The sequence below is a fragment of the Nelumbo lutea genome, chromosome 1 (genome assembly GCF_056320005.1).
Source record: "Nelumbo lutea isolate HS-2025 chromosome 1, American lotus-T2T, whole genome shotgun sequence".
Classification (NCBI taxonomy): domain Eukaryota; kingdom Viridiplantae; phylum Streptophyta; class Magnoliopsida; order Proteales; family Nelumbonaceae; genus Nelumbo; species Nelumbo lutea.
Window position 1 is genome coordinate 201,500,292 of NC_142684.1, and position 17,093 is coordinate 201,517,384.

Genomic DNA, 17,093 nt, shown 5'->3' on the forward strand with positions numbered 1-17,093 from the left:
CCTGTCAGGAAAGATACGGAGAGAACCTTAGTCTCAACTCATCTTTTCTTTATATTTCCCAACCTACGTAACCAAATAAAATCTCAACTTTTTCCATGGATTCCAGGGTTAAGGAAACCTACAATCTGATGTTCTAGTATGTTTTTTATCACTATCTGCATGCTAATTTAAACTTTGATTTTTGCTAAAAAAATCAATCACTTTATATGTACCTCCATATTCAACAAAATCAAACGTTATTTTCTGCAATGGACTTCAGGGGGGACAAGGTGACCTACAATCTGATGTATGTGTGATAAAATTCATAAAGATGGCCATACCCTGTACTAGCTACCTACAGTCAGCAACAAAATCCTGCTATGAAATACCACTTTATATTAATATCTTCCTTTGGGCATATGACTCTGCAAATTCATTCATGGCACAGAGCAGGTAAATTATACAAAGCTCATGCAGCTAAAAGGATAAGACTAGCTTACAGGAAGGATTAGCTTTTGTCCCCCACGATGGAATTCAATTTTCCAAAAGATGCCCTATAAAAAAATAGGGAAACACATGATAAACATATCCCATATAAAAAGCACTTACCATCTCAAGGATAATAAAGTTCAAGAAATAAAGTTGAAGTAACCATATGCTGATAAAATAACAATTATGGGAACTTCCTTTCGATCATTATCATTATATAAATAAATTATGAGGTCTTTAAATAGTTGAACATAGAACAGAATAGAAACTTTCAGTATTATTTATCAATGTAGAAACTTTAAAGAAGCCGGCGCCATTAAAAGAAAAGTAGACAGTTCAAATAGAAGTGTCAAACTAAAACATTTGTAGGAAATAAGTTAGTTTCATCATCATCACATGGGATTCGCTAAATAAATCCCGTTCTGATGTTAGGGGCAGTTTTGACTCGTAGGTATTTTACTTATGGAGGCCAGTTTAGTCATTTCATAGTTAGCCAATGGTTGCATTCTTGTATTCTCTTCGCAGCATCAACATAGACCATGAAAATAATATATTCAGCTTCAAAATGGTGACAAAAGACAATAATCAAATTGATACCTTTTCAACCCAAAATAAATCACCAATCACTAAATTTACCAAACCAGACTCATGGGGACTGCTTCAGTCAATTATAGCCTTTTTCATCAGTCAACATATATTCCCTTCAAAACCCCCTAAGCAACAAACCCAGCTAGTTCTTCCATATACACCTCTTCAGAGAAATTTTCATGCAGAAATACATTCTTTACAATTAAATGACACAAAGGCCAATGAAATGTAGATGTGGTTGCAAGAATGACTCAAATAGAAGAGATTTTAGCCATTGGAGAAAATGTCTCATCAAAATCAGTTCCATGAGCCTGAGTAAAACCCCCTTTGCTACCCATGAGCTTTCAACCTTTCAATAGTTCCATCAGGCTAAAACTTAACAACATAAACCAATATACAACCCACTAACTTCATACCATGATGAAGATGAACTAAATCCCATGTATGGTTATCATGTAAGGCAGTCATTTCCTACTTCATAGCTATCCTCCAGCCAGGATGAGAATATGCAGGGACTTAGAAATATAAAAGATAAAGAAGAGATTAAACTACTGAACAGGTGGGCATAATGAAGCATAAGAACAAACTAAAATAAATTATTTCATTTTATTTTATATTATATTATATATCATATTTATAAATATTACAACATAACACAGAATATATTTTTATATAATATTTTAATATTTTATAGCATAGTTTTCAAGGCTCCAAGGCAAGGCTAGGTGACAGGAGGGCACCTTGTCGCATAGTCGCCTAGGCTGAGTTTTTTTAGTAAAAAACATGTATCCTAGGGTAGTTCCCTAGGTTCCATAACCATATTTCCTTAAGAATTATCCATAATTTTCATAAAGAAAGTGAAAACTTCATGTTAAAGTATAGAAAATCAACACATTCCAACATTTTCATGAGAAGAAAAAGAAAAAAGAAAAGAAAATTCATAAAATATAGGGGCTGAAACCCTATTTCTAATATAGGAAAAGAAGAAAAGAAAAGGTGGAAGAAGAAGAAGAAGATGTGGAGGAAGAAAATGTGTTGATTAGACAACAAAGTTCCTTACTTATTGGTTCAGGTTTTGAAGTCTTCGGGGGTTCAATACAGCATTTAGCAATGATTGTGTTGATTAAACCCTAACAAATAAGAAAAATTAGTATATAAACGCCCAAAATGAATGATTTAGTTTAATAACATCTATTTTATAATTATAACCTCAAAGATTAAGAATATAAAAGTTTTTTATCACACTGTACAAAACTGCTAGGCGATCCCCCAAGGGCACCTTGTCGCCTAGGTGTCACCTTGACAACTATGTTTTATAGTTATGTAAATCATAACATATGTTTTTATACATATATTATATGTCTTCTAATATAAATTATTTTACTTTTTAAATAATTAAGTATTTAGTGCAATAGACTCAGAGCGTAGCCTGACTCAGCCAGGGCCCACATTAACCCGAGCCCAGGCAAGCTAATAGCCCTTATCATAGGTCCTAAGTCTGGCCCGTCCCAGCACATGATCACCCCTAGAGAGGGCTAATGGGACTGATTTGCATTGGAGGCCTGACTTGGAGGGTAAGAAATTGTTAAACAAGGCTGGCTTTGAATTTTCATTACTGTATTTTAGGACTTGCTAGCTAACTAAGCATATCTTCTTTTAAATAGAAATAGTTCTTGCTGATCTGTTATTGATCAAAAAAGGCAACTTTAAGGTGGAGGTTTGCGGAGTGGGGCTAAGGTTTTAGGGGCATGTTACCAGAGAGGCTAGATCTTTGGTAGCTAGAGTATCTTATCCCAATGGGTTTAAAGATCAGCAAATGCGTTAGAAAAGCCTTTTATGTACTCATCCAACCCTTCCAGTTTCTGTGGGTTTTTCTCTGAAAGTAAAATAAAATTTTATTAATGAAAGAAAAACAAACATCCTGAAAGGTGATAAGGAATCACCACTTACAACAGCATCAAAAAAAAATATATACAAAAAGCCTTCAACCAATATTTTCCACATTACAAATTTGAAACCCCAACACTTCCTCAAGTGTATCCCCAAGATCCTCCCTTGTGACTTGTCTATAATCTGGTAATATTAATACCCAATCTGCAACAGATTTGCCGACTACTTCCACACTTTTATCCACATTGTGTGATTTGACTTTAAAAATTCTTCTGTTACTTTCCTTCCATCTATTCCAACAGATTGTCAATGGAATGCAGCTCCAAATCACCATTGCTGCCCTTTAGAGTGGAGGGGGTGTCTTGTCAACCAGGATTTTTATGCTACTCTAAACTATTACTTTGAAAAAATAAATTAAGTGCAAGCTTCCTGAATTCATTTCTTTATGAATGTTATATGAACGAGCATAATGCACCATGTGCTCAAAAAGACCTCCCTAATAAAGACAATTATGAATTTATGATGTTTGAATATAGACTGCATTATTCAAGGGAATACCCTAGTATCATACCCTTTAATTTCTAAGGGCTTGAAGAATTTGCATAAAACCTCATGATAATTCTTCATTAATTGAAAGCATAATTCTAACTGATGGAAGGGCATACCTAGACTATTACAGATGTGTCTCATTTTGAACATCAGAACCAATCTTCCACCACAGAGACTAGAGGCAAGAGAACTGACAATTGTATAGATGGTTAATTTGAAAATGCAAGAACTTAAACAGGGAGAAGAGAACCATCAATCAGTAAGGAACTTATTGATCCTTTTCAGACATGAAATCACCTGAATCCCTAGCGAATAGAACATCCGAACAGAGCTGAAATCAGAGATCTTTCTTCCGCCACCAACTTCAAATTCAAGAGCAGTGCTGCAAAATTTGAAAATGGCATATGAGATAAAAGGTTTTCCAAATAGCTCACTTAGGGCTTATCTGCCTTACACCATCTACTATTTCATCAATGTGGAGGGATCACATGACCAATCCATACTGTTGACAGGACTGGATCCTTTTAACTGGCCATGAATTTATTACCCAGGCCAACTCACATCCAAATGTTATCTAGTATTGGGTGTTGGAATATTCCCCTGTAATCACAACTTTTTGATGTCTAAATTTTATTACTGAAAAATCCCAAAAGATAAATGTCTTTGGCAAGTGGAAGGGGTTAGGGCTGAATTTTGACATAAGAATAGAGGGCATGTGATGAAACATCATTAAGAAATCAAGGACTTCTGAGGTAGTTATATCTTACTAGGTAACTATTTATCAAATACATACATTAAATGTATCTTATTCCAATAGTGATAAATGATACAGGACAACAAGAATAAGGTAAGCATTGGAGTTAATGCTATCTTCTTAGACCCAATCCCAAAGAAAATAGATGCAAAGGACCCAAAGGATTTAAGGCCGATTAGCCTAGTGACAAGCATCTATAAATCCTAGCTAAAGTGCTATCTGTGAGAATTCAAGTTGTGCTGCCCTCCATTAGTCAAGCACAAGGTGCTTTCGTGCAAGGAAGGCAAATAACGTATCAGACCTTAATAGCAAATGAGTGTGGAAGGACATGAGAAAGTCGGGAAATCAAGGTTTTGCTTGTAAACAGGATTTATAAAAAGGCCTATGATCTTGTGGATTGGAACTTTTTACTGGAGGTCCTTGGGTGTTGTGGATTTGGAGATAGATGGTGCAATTGGGTAAAGCATTGTATTAGTTCCTACCATTACTCAGTCTTGGTTAATGGGGTGGTCAAAGATTTTTTTCCCAGCTTGTAGAGGCCTTAGACAAGGTGACCCCCTCTCCCCTTTTCTATTTCACCTTAGTTGCAGATGTATTCAGTAGATTAATTTCCAAGACAGATAGGGAAGAGGAAGTGAGAAGTTGGAAGATAGAAAGGAACAATGTCCAGGTGACCCACCTACAGTTTGCCAATTGCATCATAATCTTCTGTGAAGGGGGTGATAGGCGAGAAGTAAGGAATCTCATAGCCCTGCTACAACACTTTGAGAAATTCTCCAATTTGAAGATAAACCTGGACAAGAGTTGTGTGGTATGTGTTAAAATGAATGAGAGGGTTATTGAGTCTGTCGCGGATTGTTTAGGTTGTTCCATTTCTTCTTACCTGGACAACTGTTGTGTGGTATGTGTTAATATGAATGAAAGGGTTATTGAGTCTGTGGCGGATTGTTTAGGTTGTTCCATTTCTTCTTGGCCCTTGCAGTTCCTAGGTCTCCCTCTAGGAGCTAACCCAAAAGAGATTAATTTTTGGACCCCAGTTTTAGAAAAGTTTGAGAAAAGATTAGCTTCTTGGAAAAAGAACTACATCTCTCTAAGGGGTAGAGTGACCCTATTGAGAGCCACCCTAGCGAACCTACCGGTTTATTTTTTTCTCTATTTATAGGATTCCTATTAGGGAGGCTAAGAAGTTGGAGAGATTAATGAGAAATTTTCTTTAGTAGCCAGGGGAGGAAAGGAAATATCACTTAATTAACTGGGAAAAAGTTTGTAGGAGTAAAGAGTAGGGTGGACTGGGATGTGGGTGTATCGCATCAAGCTACATTGGCAACTCCATGGAAAGCAATCCAGAGTATTCTCCCTCAATTTCTCAATTATGTCAAGTATGATATCAACTTTGGTAACTGTTTTATTTTGGGAAGACATTTGGGTGGGTATCTTTACCCTAAGGACCGGTTCCCATTCTCTATTCCCTTTCCCTCTACAACGAAAAAGTTATTTCTCATTTTCTCCCACCACCTGCCTCACCCTCCTCCTTAAGTTGGGACTTTGATTTTCGTAGAGGCTTGAGAGATGATGAACTTATTAGTGTTTCAGACTTGTCTCTTCTTGGCAGTGTTTTTTAGGACCCTCTTAGATTGGATGTGAGATTACGGTCCCCTCATCCAAAAGGTTACTTCACTTGTGCTTCATTTTTTAAGGCCCTTTGCTCATCCCTGGGACAGTTGGGTTTTCCGACCAAGGAGATATGGTCTAGACCTTTTCCACCTAAAATTATTATTTTCTGTTGGGAGGTGTTTTATAGAAAGGTTACCTTGGACTGCTTGCAAAAGAAAAGGCCTTTCATGTGTTTGTCCAATAACTTGTATGTACTTTGCAGGGCTAGTGGTGAGGATTGCTCCCACTTACATTTATCTTGTTCCTTTTCTTTTGCTATTTGGAGTTGGATTTTTTCTTTGTTTGGGTGCAGGAGGAATCTGACCACAGACTTAAGTCAGCTATTTGATCCTTCCTTTTTTGTGTGGCCTACAAAAAAAGGAAGAACTATGTGGAGATGTATTAGAGCAGCTGCCTTGTGGACAATCTGGGAAGAAAAAAATGCAAGGTTATTCAAAGAAAAGGAAAGAAGCATTCAGGCTGTAGAGGATTGTATCTTGACTAGGGCAATTCCTTGGTTGAGAACTATGGACTCCTTTAATACATTTTCTTTTGATGGTATTTAGAGAAACTGGATAGCAGTGGCTAATAGTCATACAAGGAAGGACAGGATATCTGCAGTGTGGGTGCCTCTCTGAAGTTTGGGTAAAGCTGGATTTTGATGGTAGCAGCCAATGAAATCCATGCCCATCAAGGATAGGAGGGGTGCTGAGAGATAAGAATAGCAACATCTTAGCCTTGTTTTGAGGCCCCGTGGGAACAGGAGACTCTAATAGAGCTGAGATTTAGTGGCTGTACAAGGTATTCAGATTGCAGAACAATTAGGAGTTCAGAATTTGGTAACTGAAGGAGACTCCAAAATTGTTGTGGGATGACTAACAGATCCAGGCTCAGCTATAGGGCGATACAAAGACTTATTGAGGAAAGTTAATTGGCTCACAAGGAGCATGACTGTTACCTCTCTTTGGGTGGGAAGATCAGCAAATACCTTAGCGGATGGGTTGGCTAAGCAAGAGGCTTCAAGGGAACATGTATTTTGGGCTGCACTATAATTTTTTTTTTGTTTTATTCCTGTTTTAACTTGATGTAATACTTTGTTAGGAGAGGTAACAACTCGTGTCCCTCCATGGTTTTCCTGTAATGCCTTAATTCTCTGGTTTAATAAAACTATCTTCATTCATCAAAAAAATATATATTCATTTAAAAAACAAAACAAAAAAAAAAATCCACTATGTTACTGAGAAAGTATGACAGAATAAGAAGATAGAAAATAAAATGTCCTAATACATGAAAAGAAAAAGGGTATGAAGACCTTTATTACTCTACTCTAAAAGAGCTCAGCCATATGCAATAACTAGCTAGCTAAGGTTTCAATGATGTTTTCTCATTGAAATAGAGTATCAAAGTTAGTAGTGCAAGTCACATAATGGTGCTAAATTGCTAATTACATAGAAATATTTACTCCAATAATCTATGGCCTCCCTTAACCATAACTCTCCTACAGTAGAATACCCTTGATGCAGAAACTTTCCCAAAAGAAAAACAGTCAAAATGCAAATAGCTTTTCTACCAAGCAGCATTGCCAAGATAAAACCTTCCTAACTAACAATGAAGCATTCTTCTGTGCAACCATGAAACATGCTTCCACAAGTATCATTCAAAAATTCAATAAAGGAGTGTTTCAAACTAATATTGAGATATTGAAACAGAACAGCCAGACAGTTAAATCTGTAGACATAAAGTATGCAGTGACTATCACGAAAAAAGTGGAACATTTTTTTGGCAGTAAGGGGTTGAAGCAAAGAAACATGTTAGACAAGAGTCAGAGGAATTGAGTCAACAGCCTCAAAGAAAGGCTAATGAAGCATGGGCAGTTGAACACTCCAGCTCAAGAACTGCTAATCTGGTTGATATAGACAAGGCAAATGGACAAAAAAGTATAAGAATTCACTAAGAGGAAGACATAGAGGCCAAGAACAAGAAGAGGTAGGGATCAAGGAAAATATTAAGACGCAGGAGCAATTCAATGTGGTCCTGAACTGGGAGCAGGTTTTCTCAGTTTCTCTCTAGAGACAACAAACTTTGGGTTTTTTATCTGGTATGTTTGGTTTTATTAATACCTGGTCAATTGATGATCTGTAACATAGTTTTCAAGGTGCAAAGGCAAGGATAGGCAACAGGGGGTGCCTACTTATTAATACCTATTTCTTTAGTATTTAATCTATTCTTATTTATACTTCTTATTTTGATTGTATATTCTTTGCATGCTTATAAAACATTCAATAAGAGTTGAACTCATGACTGTTGGTCATTAGACCATTAGTTCACAAATCCAGAAATATATTGTTGAACTTTTGCTCACCTCTCCAAGTCCCAACCACCACAACTCTGCATTTAGCCTTTTAAAACCTTGTTTGTAACAAGATAATAATTTAAGAGTCTATGTGTGCATCTCTTTTTTTCTTTTTTTGATAATTATGTGTGCCAGTGATTTAAAAGGTGCACCTAGGCGCACAGGCGAGGCACATTTTAGGGTAGGTGCCTCACCTCCTAGGCACAGCACTTTCAAAAGGTGCACACCTAGTGCGCCTAGCCCAGGCTACGCTTTTTTGCTTTTTTTGGAACCTAGTGGCTAGGCCGAGGGCCCCCTATTTGCTAATGTTGTTTTTTTCACAAGGCGCATGCTTTTTTGAAGAACATGTGGCAGCTAATTTATTTAAATTAGTAAAATAAATAAATAAAGTTTATTTATTATTGGGACGGGACTAGTATAGGCTATCCCAAGCCAGACCCGACTCACTGACAGCCCTAAATATAGGGCTATGAGAGAGAGAGAGAGAGAGAATCAGGAATCAATAAATAATTTAGTACATTAAATAAATAAAAGTTTATAGATAATTATTTATTTAAATTAATAAAATGAATAAATAAAAGTTTATTGGGGTGGAACTGGTACAGGCTATCCCAAACCAGATCCGAAGCATTGACAGGCCTAAATGTTGGGCTCAGGGTAATTATTTCTAAATAAAAATAATAATTTAGTAAGTTAAATAAATAAAAGTTTATAGATAATAATTATTTAATTAATAAAATAAATAAATGAATAAATAAAAGTTTATTGGGATGGGACTGGTACAAGCTAACCCGAACCAGACCCGACCTGTTACAGCCCTAAATATTGGGGTTGGAGAGAGAGAGAACGAGATATTTTAATAAAAGAAATAAATGAATGGATGAATAAATAAAGTTTATTGGGACAGGACACGTACAGGCTATCCTGAACCAGACCCAACCCGTTGACAGCCCTTAATATAGGGCTAGGGGAAAGAGAGTGGGATAGACTAAGAAAAATCAGGTGAGAGATAGAGAGTGGGAGAGATAAATTAATAAAATAAATAAATAAAATTTATTGGGACAGGATTGGTACAGGCTATCCCGAACCAGACCCGACCCGTTGACTGACCTAAATATAGGGCTGGGGAAAGAGAGAGAATCGGGCAAGAGAGAGGACTTTTGTCATTATTTTTGTTTTATATGAGGCAATTTAGACCTGTTCATGGGCCAGGCTCGGGCTTGGCTTTTGCCAAATTTTGAATGGGGCCTGGCCCGTGAACAGATCTATGGGGCACAACCATAAATAGTTAAATATTCAGTATCAAATATGAAATAGGAAGAGTTATGTGTTGTCTTGATCACATTTGTCTTGTATTGTGGCGTTATCTTAAATAATTAAAGGTTTAGTGGCACATTAGTTAAGAGAGACTTCAACTGTACACAAAAGAACTGCCAACACCTTTGCTGATGGGTCAGCTAAACAAGGGGTGAATAGGGCCGCTTTATTCTGCGCTCACTTGTCATTTTTCTGTTTTTCACTATATTCTTGGGAGGGTTATGACTTATGAGAGCTTACCCCTCCCTTTTGTACTTTCTTTCTAATTTAATGAAATCATCTCGTTATTTATCCAAAGAAAAACAGAGAAAGCCTCACCATACAGGCTGCCTTTTGCTATTAGATAATAGATATATAGATTTGGGAAAAGAGAAGAAATTAAAACTTTATAAGGATAAATTTGGGAAAAGAAAATTCCATTATTGAAGAAAGACATGAAAAGAGAGAGCATCAAACTCTCTTTTATTATAGGTATATGGATACACAATCTTACTGTAGCTTCTTCAAAAAAACAGAATAAGAATATTTTGGCTTTGTAAAACAGTAAAAAACAAATAAATAAATAAAGCTCCTGAATGATAATAACAATCAAAAGAAAGGCAAACGTGTCTAAAAAGCAATTTTAAAACAGTTGGGCATAGGCTGGATATAAAGAGAACCTAGTGGGCACAACTTTCCATCGAAGGATATTTTCTACCAAGGCTCAGTTTGGATGGAGTACAAACACAAATATGTACAGCACAAGTACAAGATTTAGGAATAATACACAATACAGGTTTTGCGATGTACATATTGGTTTGTACTCGTCCCAAACTGACTTTGTTCCACATTCCCTATTTGTATGTGAAAATTTAGAATTGCCCATACTAGCAACTTTCCCTAAGGCTCAGTTTGGAAGGAGTAAATATACAAATATGTACAGTGCAAATACATACAAAATAATACAAAATACAAGGTTTTCCATAGGGGTGGCAACGAACCGAGCTTTAAATGAGTTGCTCGAGCTCGGCTTGGCTCGGTTTCAACCAAGCTCGAGCCTACTAGAGCTCGGCTCGCGAGCCAATTCGAATATTATATATATATATGATATTTAATATATATAATAATATATACATTAAAATTATAGAAAATAAGATATATAAATAAAAAAATATTATAATTATTAATTATTATAATTCTAAATTTTTTAAATATAAAATAAAAAAAAATTATATATAATTTTTATTTTATAAAATATTTTTTCTCAAAATTGAGCTCGAGCTTATGCATTTTTTACTCGAGCCAAGCTCGAGCTCAAGGTTCTGGCTCGAGCCTTGTATAACAATCTCGAGCCGAGCTCGAGCCTGGTACTATTCGGCCCAACTCGGCTCAAACCCAACCCTAGTTTTGCTTTGCACTCTACATTAGTGTTTTAAAAGTACAAGGCGCAAAAAAGGCGCAAGGCGAGGCATGCACCTTTTGGAGGCAAGGCACACAATTAAAATAAAAGATAAAAATTCAAAAAAATGCAAAAAATCAAAAAATTATAAAACATAATAATAATAATAATATAAACTTAAGTTTTAAAATAAATGTTTTAAAAAAACCCATTATCTAAAATTAAAATACATAAATATAATATGTAAAGCATATTCAAATGAGAATTTAAAAATGAAATCAAACATATAAAACATTTTCAAGCATATAAAACCCATAATCTCTTTTTTTCTCAATTGCATCAAGTAGCTTATGTGGCATTACATTCCTCCTAATTCTACGAGCCACCTTTGTGCCACGCCCCTAAGGCAAGCCCAAACAAGTCCATGTTAGGGTCTTAAATTCTTAGTTTTCACACAAAAAAATAATAATTTTATAGTTTTAATTGCTTTTAAGAAGATATTTTATTAGGATGAATGAATGGACAACATTACCAACTAGGGGATTCTCGAAGCTTCGGTGAGCAAGCGAACCCAACCGCCAAACTCAAAGAAAAGGAAAAGGCGGCAAATTTTCAAAAGGCGCATGCCTGGGCTAAGGCGCAAGGCGCACCAGGCATGCGCCTTTTGAATAGGTTGCGACTAGGACCTAGGCAAGGCACCTACCCTAAATCACTGCTCTACATATTTATACTTGTACTCCTTCCAAACTGAGCCTAAAAAAAACAGCACTCTCAAGACTAACAACATTTCTTCAAGTGAACTAGTAAAAGCACAATATGAAGGCTTGTTTAGGTAATGAAGTATTAAATTTAGGAGGTAGAGAACCTTTTGTCAGATTTTTGTTGCCAGCAATACTAAATACTTTAGATTTCATATCTTTGTACCCATCTATGCATGCATGTATATAGAATTCAAAATGCATATTATTCCATATGGTACTTAACTACTTATTCGCATGCATAAATACATACAAAAAACTAGTTGTTTCGAATCTCTTGTTTACTTTGTTCGAAATATTAACTTCAGCTCCCACGATTCAATGATCTACATAATAGCTCCAAATCAATCTTCAAGAAAGGAGTGGTGAAAATCCAAAGGTAAGGCAGTGGTGACAGCAGTAGTGCTTAAACACCAAGATTTAGATATTTCAAGGTCTTTTCCAAGATTTTCTAAGGATCAGGCTGTGCCAGTTCAGGTGAGGAGTGAAGTTTTAGCTGAGGTCGATCAAAGAACAAGGGGTGAGAAAGAGGGGCAGAGGTTGAACCTGGAAATGGGTTTGAGGCATTGAGGCATTGACAACAGTGTAGGGGAATGCTTAGTGGGTAAGGATGAAAAAGTTGCTTAAGAAAAGGATGACGGTGTTGTGACAATAGCAAGGAATTGTCTTTACGATTTGATAAAGGGGGTGTGGTGTTTGATAAGGTGTGCTGTCCTAAAGTTGGTAGAAACCAGCTAATTACTGAAATCTTTGTGGGAAATCGAGGAGTTGATTTGGGGTGTCAGAGGAAGGATTCTGAAAAGGCCAAGTCTAGTTCCATTCCGGTAGCTTCAAAGACTCCCAGGAGTTTGGCTAAATCTTATATTGTGCATGTCATTAAAGTGTTTTCACGCTAAAAGAAGGTTTTCTAGGCCCTACTAACAAGTACAAAAAACTGTACAAAAGGGAAGTAAATCAAAAAGTTTTGGACCATGGGGTCCGTATTGGAGAGGAGATTATTGATCATCAAAACGTCAACAGTAAAAACACGCAGTCGTTTTGTTCACTTGCAGGGGAGCTAAAGACAAGTGGAGTATCAGAGAAGGAAAAGGAGGGTGGCAATGCAGCTGAGGAAACAACTGTCGAGGATTCCTCAGAGGGTCAAGGGAAGGAGAGAGGCAGTACAGAGATCAAGAAAGTTGGTAGACAGGGACATGAAGGTTGGCAGCTCTTTAGGTCTGTTTTTCGTAGGAGGAGAGGTTTTTGCCAAGAGAGCATTTGAAGAGTTCAAGAGGAACAAAAGGGAAGAAAGACTGAAGAAATCCAATGTTTAAGGAGGAGAACGTGGAATGAGGAGGAAGGGCAGGAGGAATTTTTTGATGGGAGAGGATTGAAGATGATGGTGAGTCAGGATGGGGTCATGATGCTTGCTTTTTAGGGTAGCCCTTTGGTCGCTTTATTTGTACAAAGCTGAGAGTGTTCCTAAGTTTTATTTGAGAGCAGAAAAGGGTGTCACATATGTAGGTGGTTTTTCTTCTTGGGCTGTTGTCTGCTTTTTGGTGATGCTGTCTTAGCTCCCCCTTAGTGAATGTATTTAGCATCTTTTTAATTTTTTAAATAATTTTTTTCTTTTACTATCAAAAAAAAGTGGTAAAATAATTACCCTCTCCATTTCTATCACATTATAGAAACGAACTAGAAATTTTGAGAAAAATAATAAAGACAAACCAGGTTAATGTAATGTCATCTAAAGTATCATTACCTAATGGTAGTCCATCCAATTATCCAATACAATGCTATCAAAATTGTAGAAAAATTAGAGCACATACCTTCCAATTCTAGCTGCAATACGGCCATTAGACTTGGAGGAGAAGTAACGAGTATAATGAGCTGTTGCTCCAAAAGAACTTGTACCAAACTGCAGAAATTAACTAAGCCTGAATTCAAACAAAATAAAAACATATCTAGACCCTAGAACAGAATAACATGCATATTGCATGATAAATCCATAACCACAAAGATAAGAGTGGACATGAAGAAGTACATTTAGATCTTTTAAGCTAATGATCACAAGAGGATGCCAAAAGTATTCAAATTTATCTCAAATATAATTTTGTTGTGAATGTTTTCTAGCTTTATCTTTCCCTTCATTAGGGGACTTGATATTTTTATTAATAACAATTTTACCTTAACACCTTTTCAGATTGTAATCCTTTCTTTTTCTATTACCATCAAGAAAATTTTAAGTTTGCACTGATGTAGAGAGAAAAAAAAAGAAAAAAAAACGAAGCAATAGATGTAGAGAGGAAAACAAACAAACAAAGCAAGGTGATGTAGTGAGCTCAGAAATGAAGGTAGCAGTGTTTGGTGTTGAAAAAGCCAAAGAAATGAGGATTGATAGGTTGATTGTTGAAGGGGACTCAAAAACTGTGGTAAACTGGCTGAACAAAGGGGAGGGAATAATTTGGCAGTTAAGTAATGAGTTCAGGCACTTCAAACAGGCTTCTAAAGACATGGTGATTAAAATAAGATGGATTAGAAGATCAGTTAACAGCATGGCTGATGATCTAGCTAAGCAAGGGGTTCAAAGACAATCTATGTTTTGGGCTATATTCTAGTTAAAGCAATAGTGCTAGTAGAGTCAAGGGTTTTAGTATCAATGTGTACTGGCTGTAAGGGCCAAATAGGCCAAATATGTATCAATTTTTCACACTAAGGCCATGTTGCACACTAGAAATGGCCCAGTTTTGGTTCCATTCCTCATGTTTCTATTGCATTTTATCTAACTGTATTGGTCTGATACATTATGATGCTCTGTGACCTTTTTGATAAATGTTAAGATACCTGTAATGTGTATCAGTTTTCCCTCCACTTTTAAATTTCAAGTTTTTTTATTTCAAATCCCACATTAAGATCTGCAATCATAGGCTTTTAAATTTTTAATCCTCAGCCATGTCATATGCCAAATTATTAGATCATTGAGGGACCAATCTATATGATTTGTCCACTCTAGACACCAACAAAAGGGACAGAGCATCAAAGTTGAGTGCAGATGATCTACAAACAAAGATATGTACAGTAGACTACAGAACAAATCAATGCCAGTATTCCATAAACACAAGGTGTGGGCCCCATGTGTATGGAACACTGGCATGTTCACTCTTGATTGGTTCCATGGCCCATTGTACACACCTTTGCTTGTAGCTCATCCCATTCCATCAAAGCTCCAATTAAAGATGTAAAGCAGTTTACAAGAAATCTTCCAAGACATCCACCAAGTAATTGATTAATTAAGGGATCTATCTCAATAAGTTGTTCAATCTGAAACCAACAATCTAGCCTCTGATATAGTGGCAAAGGGATAGAACATTAAAGCTCCATTTAAAGATGTGAAGTGGTTTACAAAAAACCTTCCAAGTCGTCTGCCAAGTAATTTACAGATGGAGGGATCCATCTGAACAAGTTTTCAACCTGGAGCCAACAATCGAGCCTATAGTGGCAAACTGACTGAACAATAAAGCTCCATTTAATTATGTGAGCAAATTTACTAGAAGTTTGGTGCTTCGATATGTAACCCATCGCAGACCCATTTTCATTCCAGAGTATAATACAATTGAGAGTCCATTTACTCTGCTCCACAAAACAAAAATGTTCCTTCAATATTTGGAGTCATAAATATGCACATAATATAAGACTTAGAGAGGAGAAATGATGATAACCAAGAATGCTTAAGATCATTTTACTCTTTTAATCTCCTTGTTTCTAATATATATTATTGGTTTTTTGGGGTGAGGACAATATAAGAATGCTTAACAAGGAATAGGCCTGACCTTCAGCTCTCCAGCAGCAGCCATTTTCTCATCTTTCTTTTGCCAGCCAACAGCAATAGATGACTCTGTCCCTAAAGCAAGCTGTATCTGAAAAAGGACAAGAAAGTTTCAAAATTAAAACCTTCACATTATAGAAGCTGATGGATATCTGCATTCCATGAATCTCAATTTGCACACAACAAATTCCAATGCAACAAAAAAGGAGGGTAAAGATAGAGAAATAAAGACAAGGAGATATAAAGGCATCCAGGTATCAAGAGAGTTAGAGTTACATATTTACTAAATCAAAAGCTATTTGTATGCAACAAAGATTGGACTATTAAGATTTTTCATTGTCATCATATTTTATGCTACTACTCCCACTCAAAACCTAAGGACATAAGTTCATAGTCCTAATCTATGTTAACAAAATAGTGCAAGGAAATGGCTGGACAAGGTGTCAGATAGAGAATTTACAGTACAAAAAGAAGCGTCCAACATAACATAGCACCCATGTATTAGTATACAACATCTTGGAGAGAAGAGGCCAGATTAGTTGGACATGTGCTTGTGCAGATATTCTGTGATGCATTTGAGAAAAATAATGCACAGACACCTGAGATGAAGAATATTGATTTAGTCACTAAAAAGGCGGTCTACTTGTATACTAACAGGAGATGAGTTAACAAAAACTTAGAGTGGAGTTAAGTGATTAGAAGATGGCATTCAGTGCAAGCTCTTTGACCTGAGGAATATATGTGATAAAGAAATAGCATTATCTCCCCCCCCCCAGCTATAAGCTTAGCTTTGATGGGTGCACCCTCAGGAACCTCGGTCCTTCCGGCATAGGTAAATCGTTTAGACAGGATTATGATCTGCATGGTGTACTCCAGTCAATTGGAGATGAACATGCCATAAAAGCAAAAACCGATGGCTGTATGCGCCATTACTCCAGGGCTCATGTTAAGGAAAGCAAAACTGCAAGAGCACTGGCATCAAAATTGAACATCCCCATTTAGATGGACCCTCCACTAATCTGTTGGCAGATGGTCTTACTAGGGAATAAGGACACAAGACTAGTTTTGCACTGGAAACTAAAGTACAAGTATATCCTGCATATGTACTGGTTTTTTCTTTATTTGCTATTTTGTGTTGGCCTCTTTTGGTCCCAATTGCCTGCCTTAAAGTTGTATTTTCTTGTTTTTCTCTTCATCATAGCAGAGATTATTCTGCACCTCTTACAATTTAGGACATTGGTAAAACCTTTGTGTATTTGTGGCCACTTTCATCAATATATCCCCACTTTCCTTTCTGTGATGATGATTGTTGATGGAATAAAAAAGATTTAACCCAAACAATTAACTGGGAAAAAACAACATAAAATATATGGCAACCAAGACCATACATGTAAATCCTTAACTGTCTTTAAAGTAAATCCAGTTTTAACATAGAGCTGATCTTACAATATGTCATCAGTATTATTGATGCTAAGGATAAGATAACCCAAAAAAAATAGAAGAAGAAGAAAAAATAGCCCTAGACACATGATCATGAGTGTTAGGAAAGACAACTTGGAAGGAATGAAATCCAAATCTTT

General features: G+C 36.3%; 1 protein-coding gene across 1 annotated transcript in view; it reads right to left on the reverse strand.

Moving 5' to 3' along the window:
- Positions 1–17,093, reverse strand: part of OWL1 (DNAJ heat shock N-terminal domain-containing protein) — a 72,048-nt gene that overhangs the window by 38,433 nt on the left and 16,522 nt on the right. Inside the window, exons 5-8 of the mRNA XM_088962271.1 lie at positions 15,518–15,604; positions 13,517–13,605; positions 3,793–3,877; positions 480–533 (exon numbers count right to left, since the gene is read on the reverse strand). Coding sequence (XP_088818397.1) covers positions 480–533; positions 3,793–3,877; positions 13,517–13,605; positions 15,518–15,604 — 315 coding nt within the window. The remainder of the gene's footprint in view (positions 1–479; positions 534–3,792; positions 3,878–13,516; positions 13,606–15,517; positions 15,605–17,093) is intronic.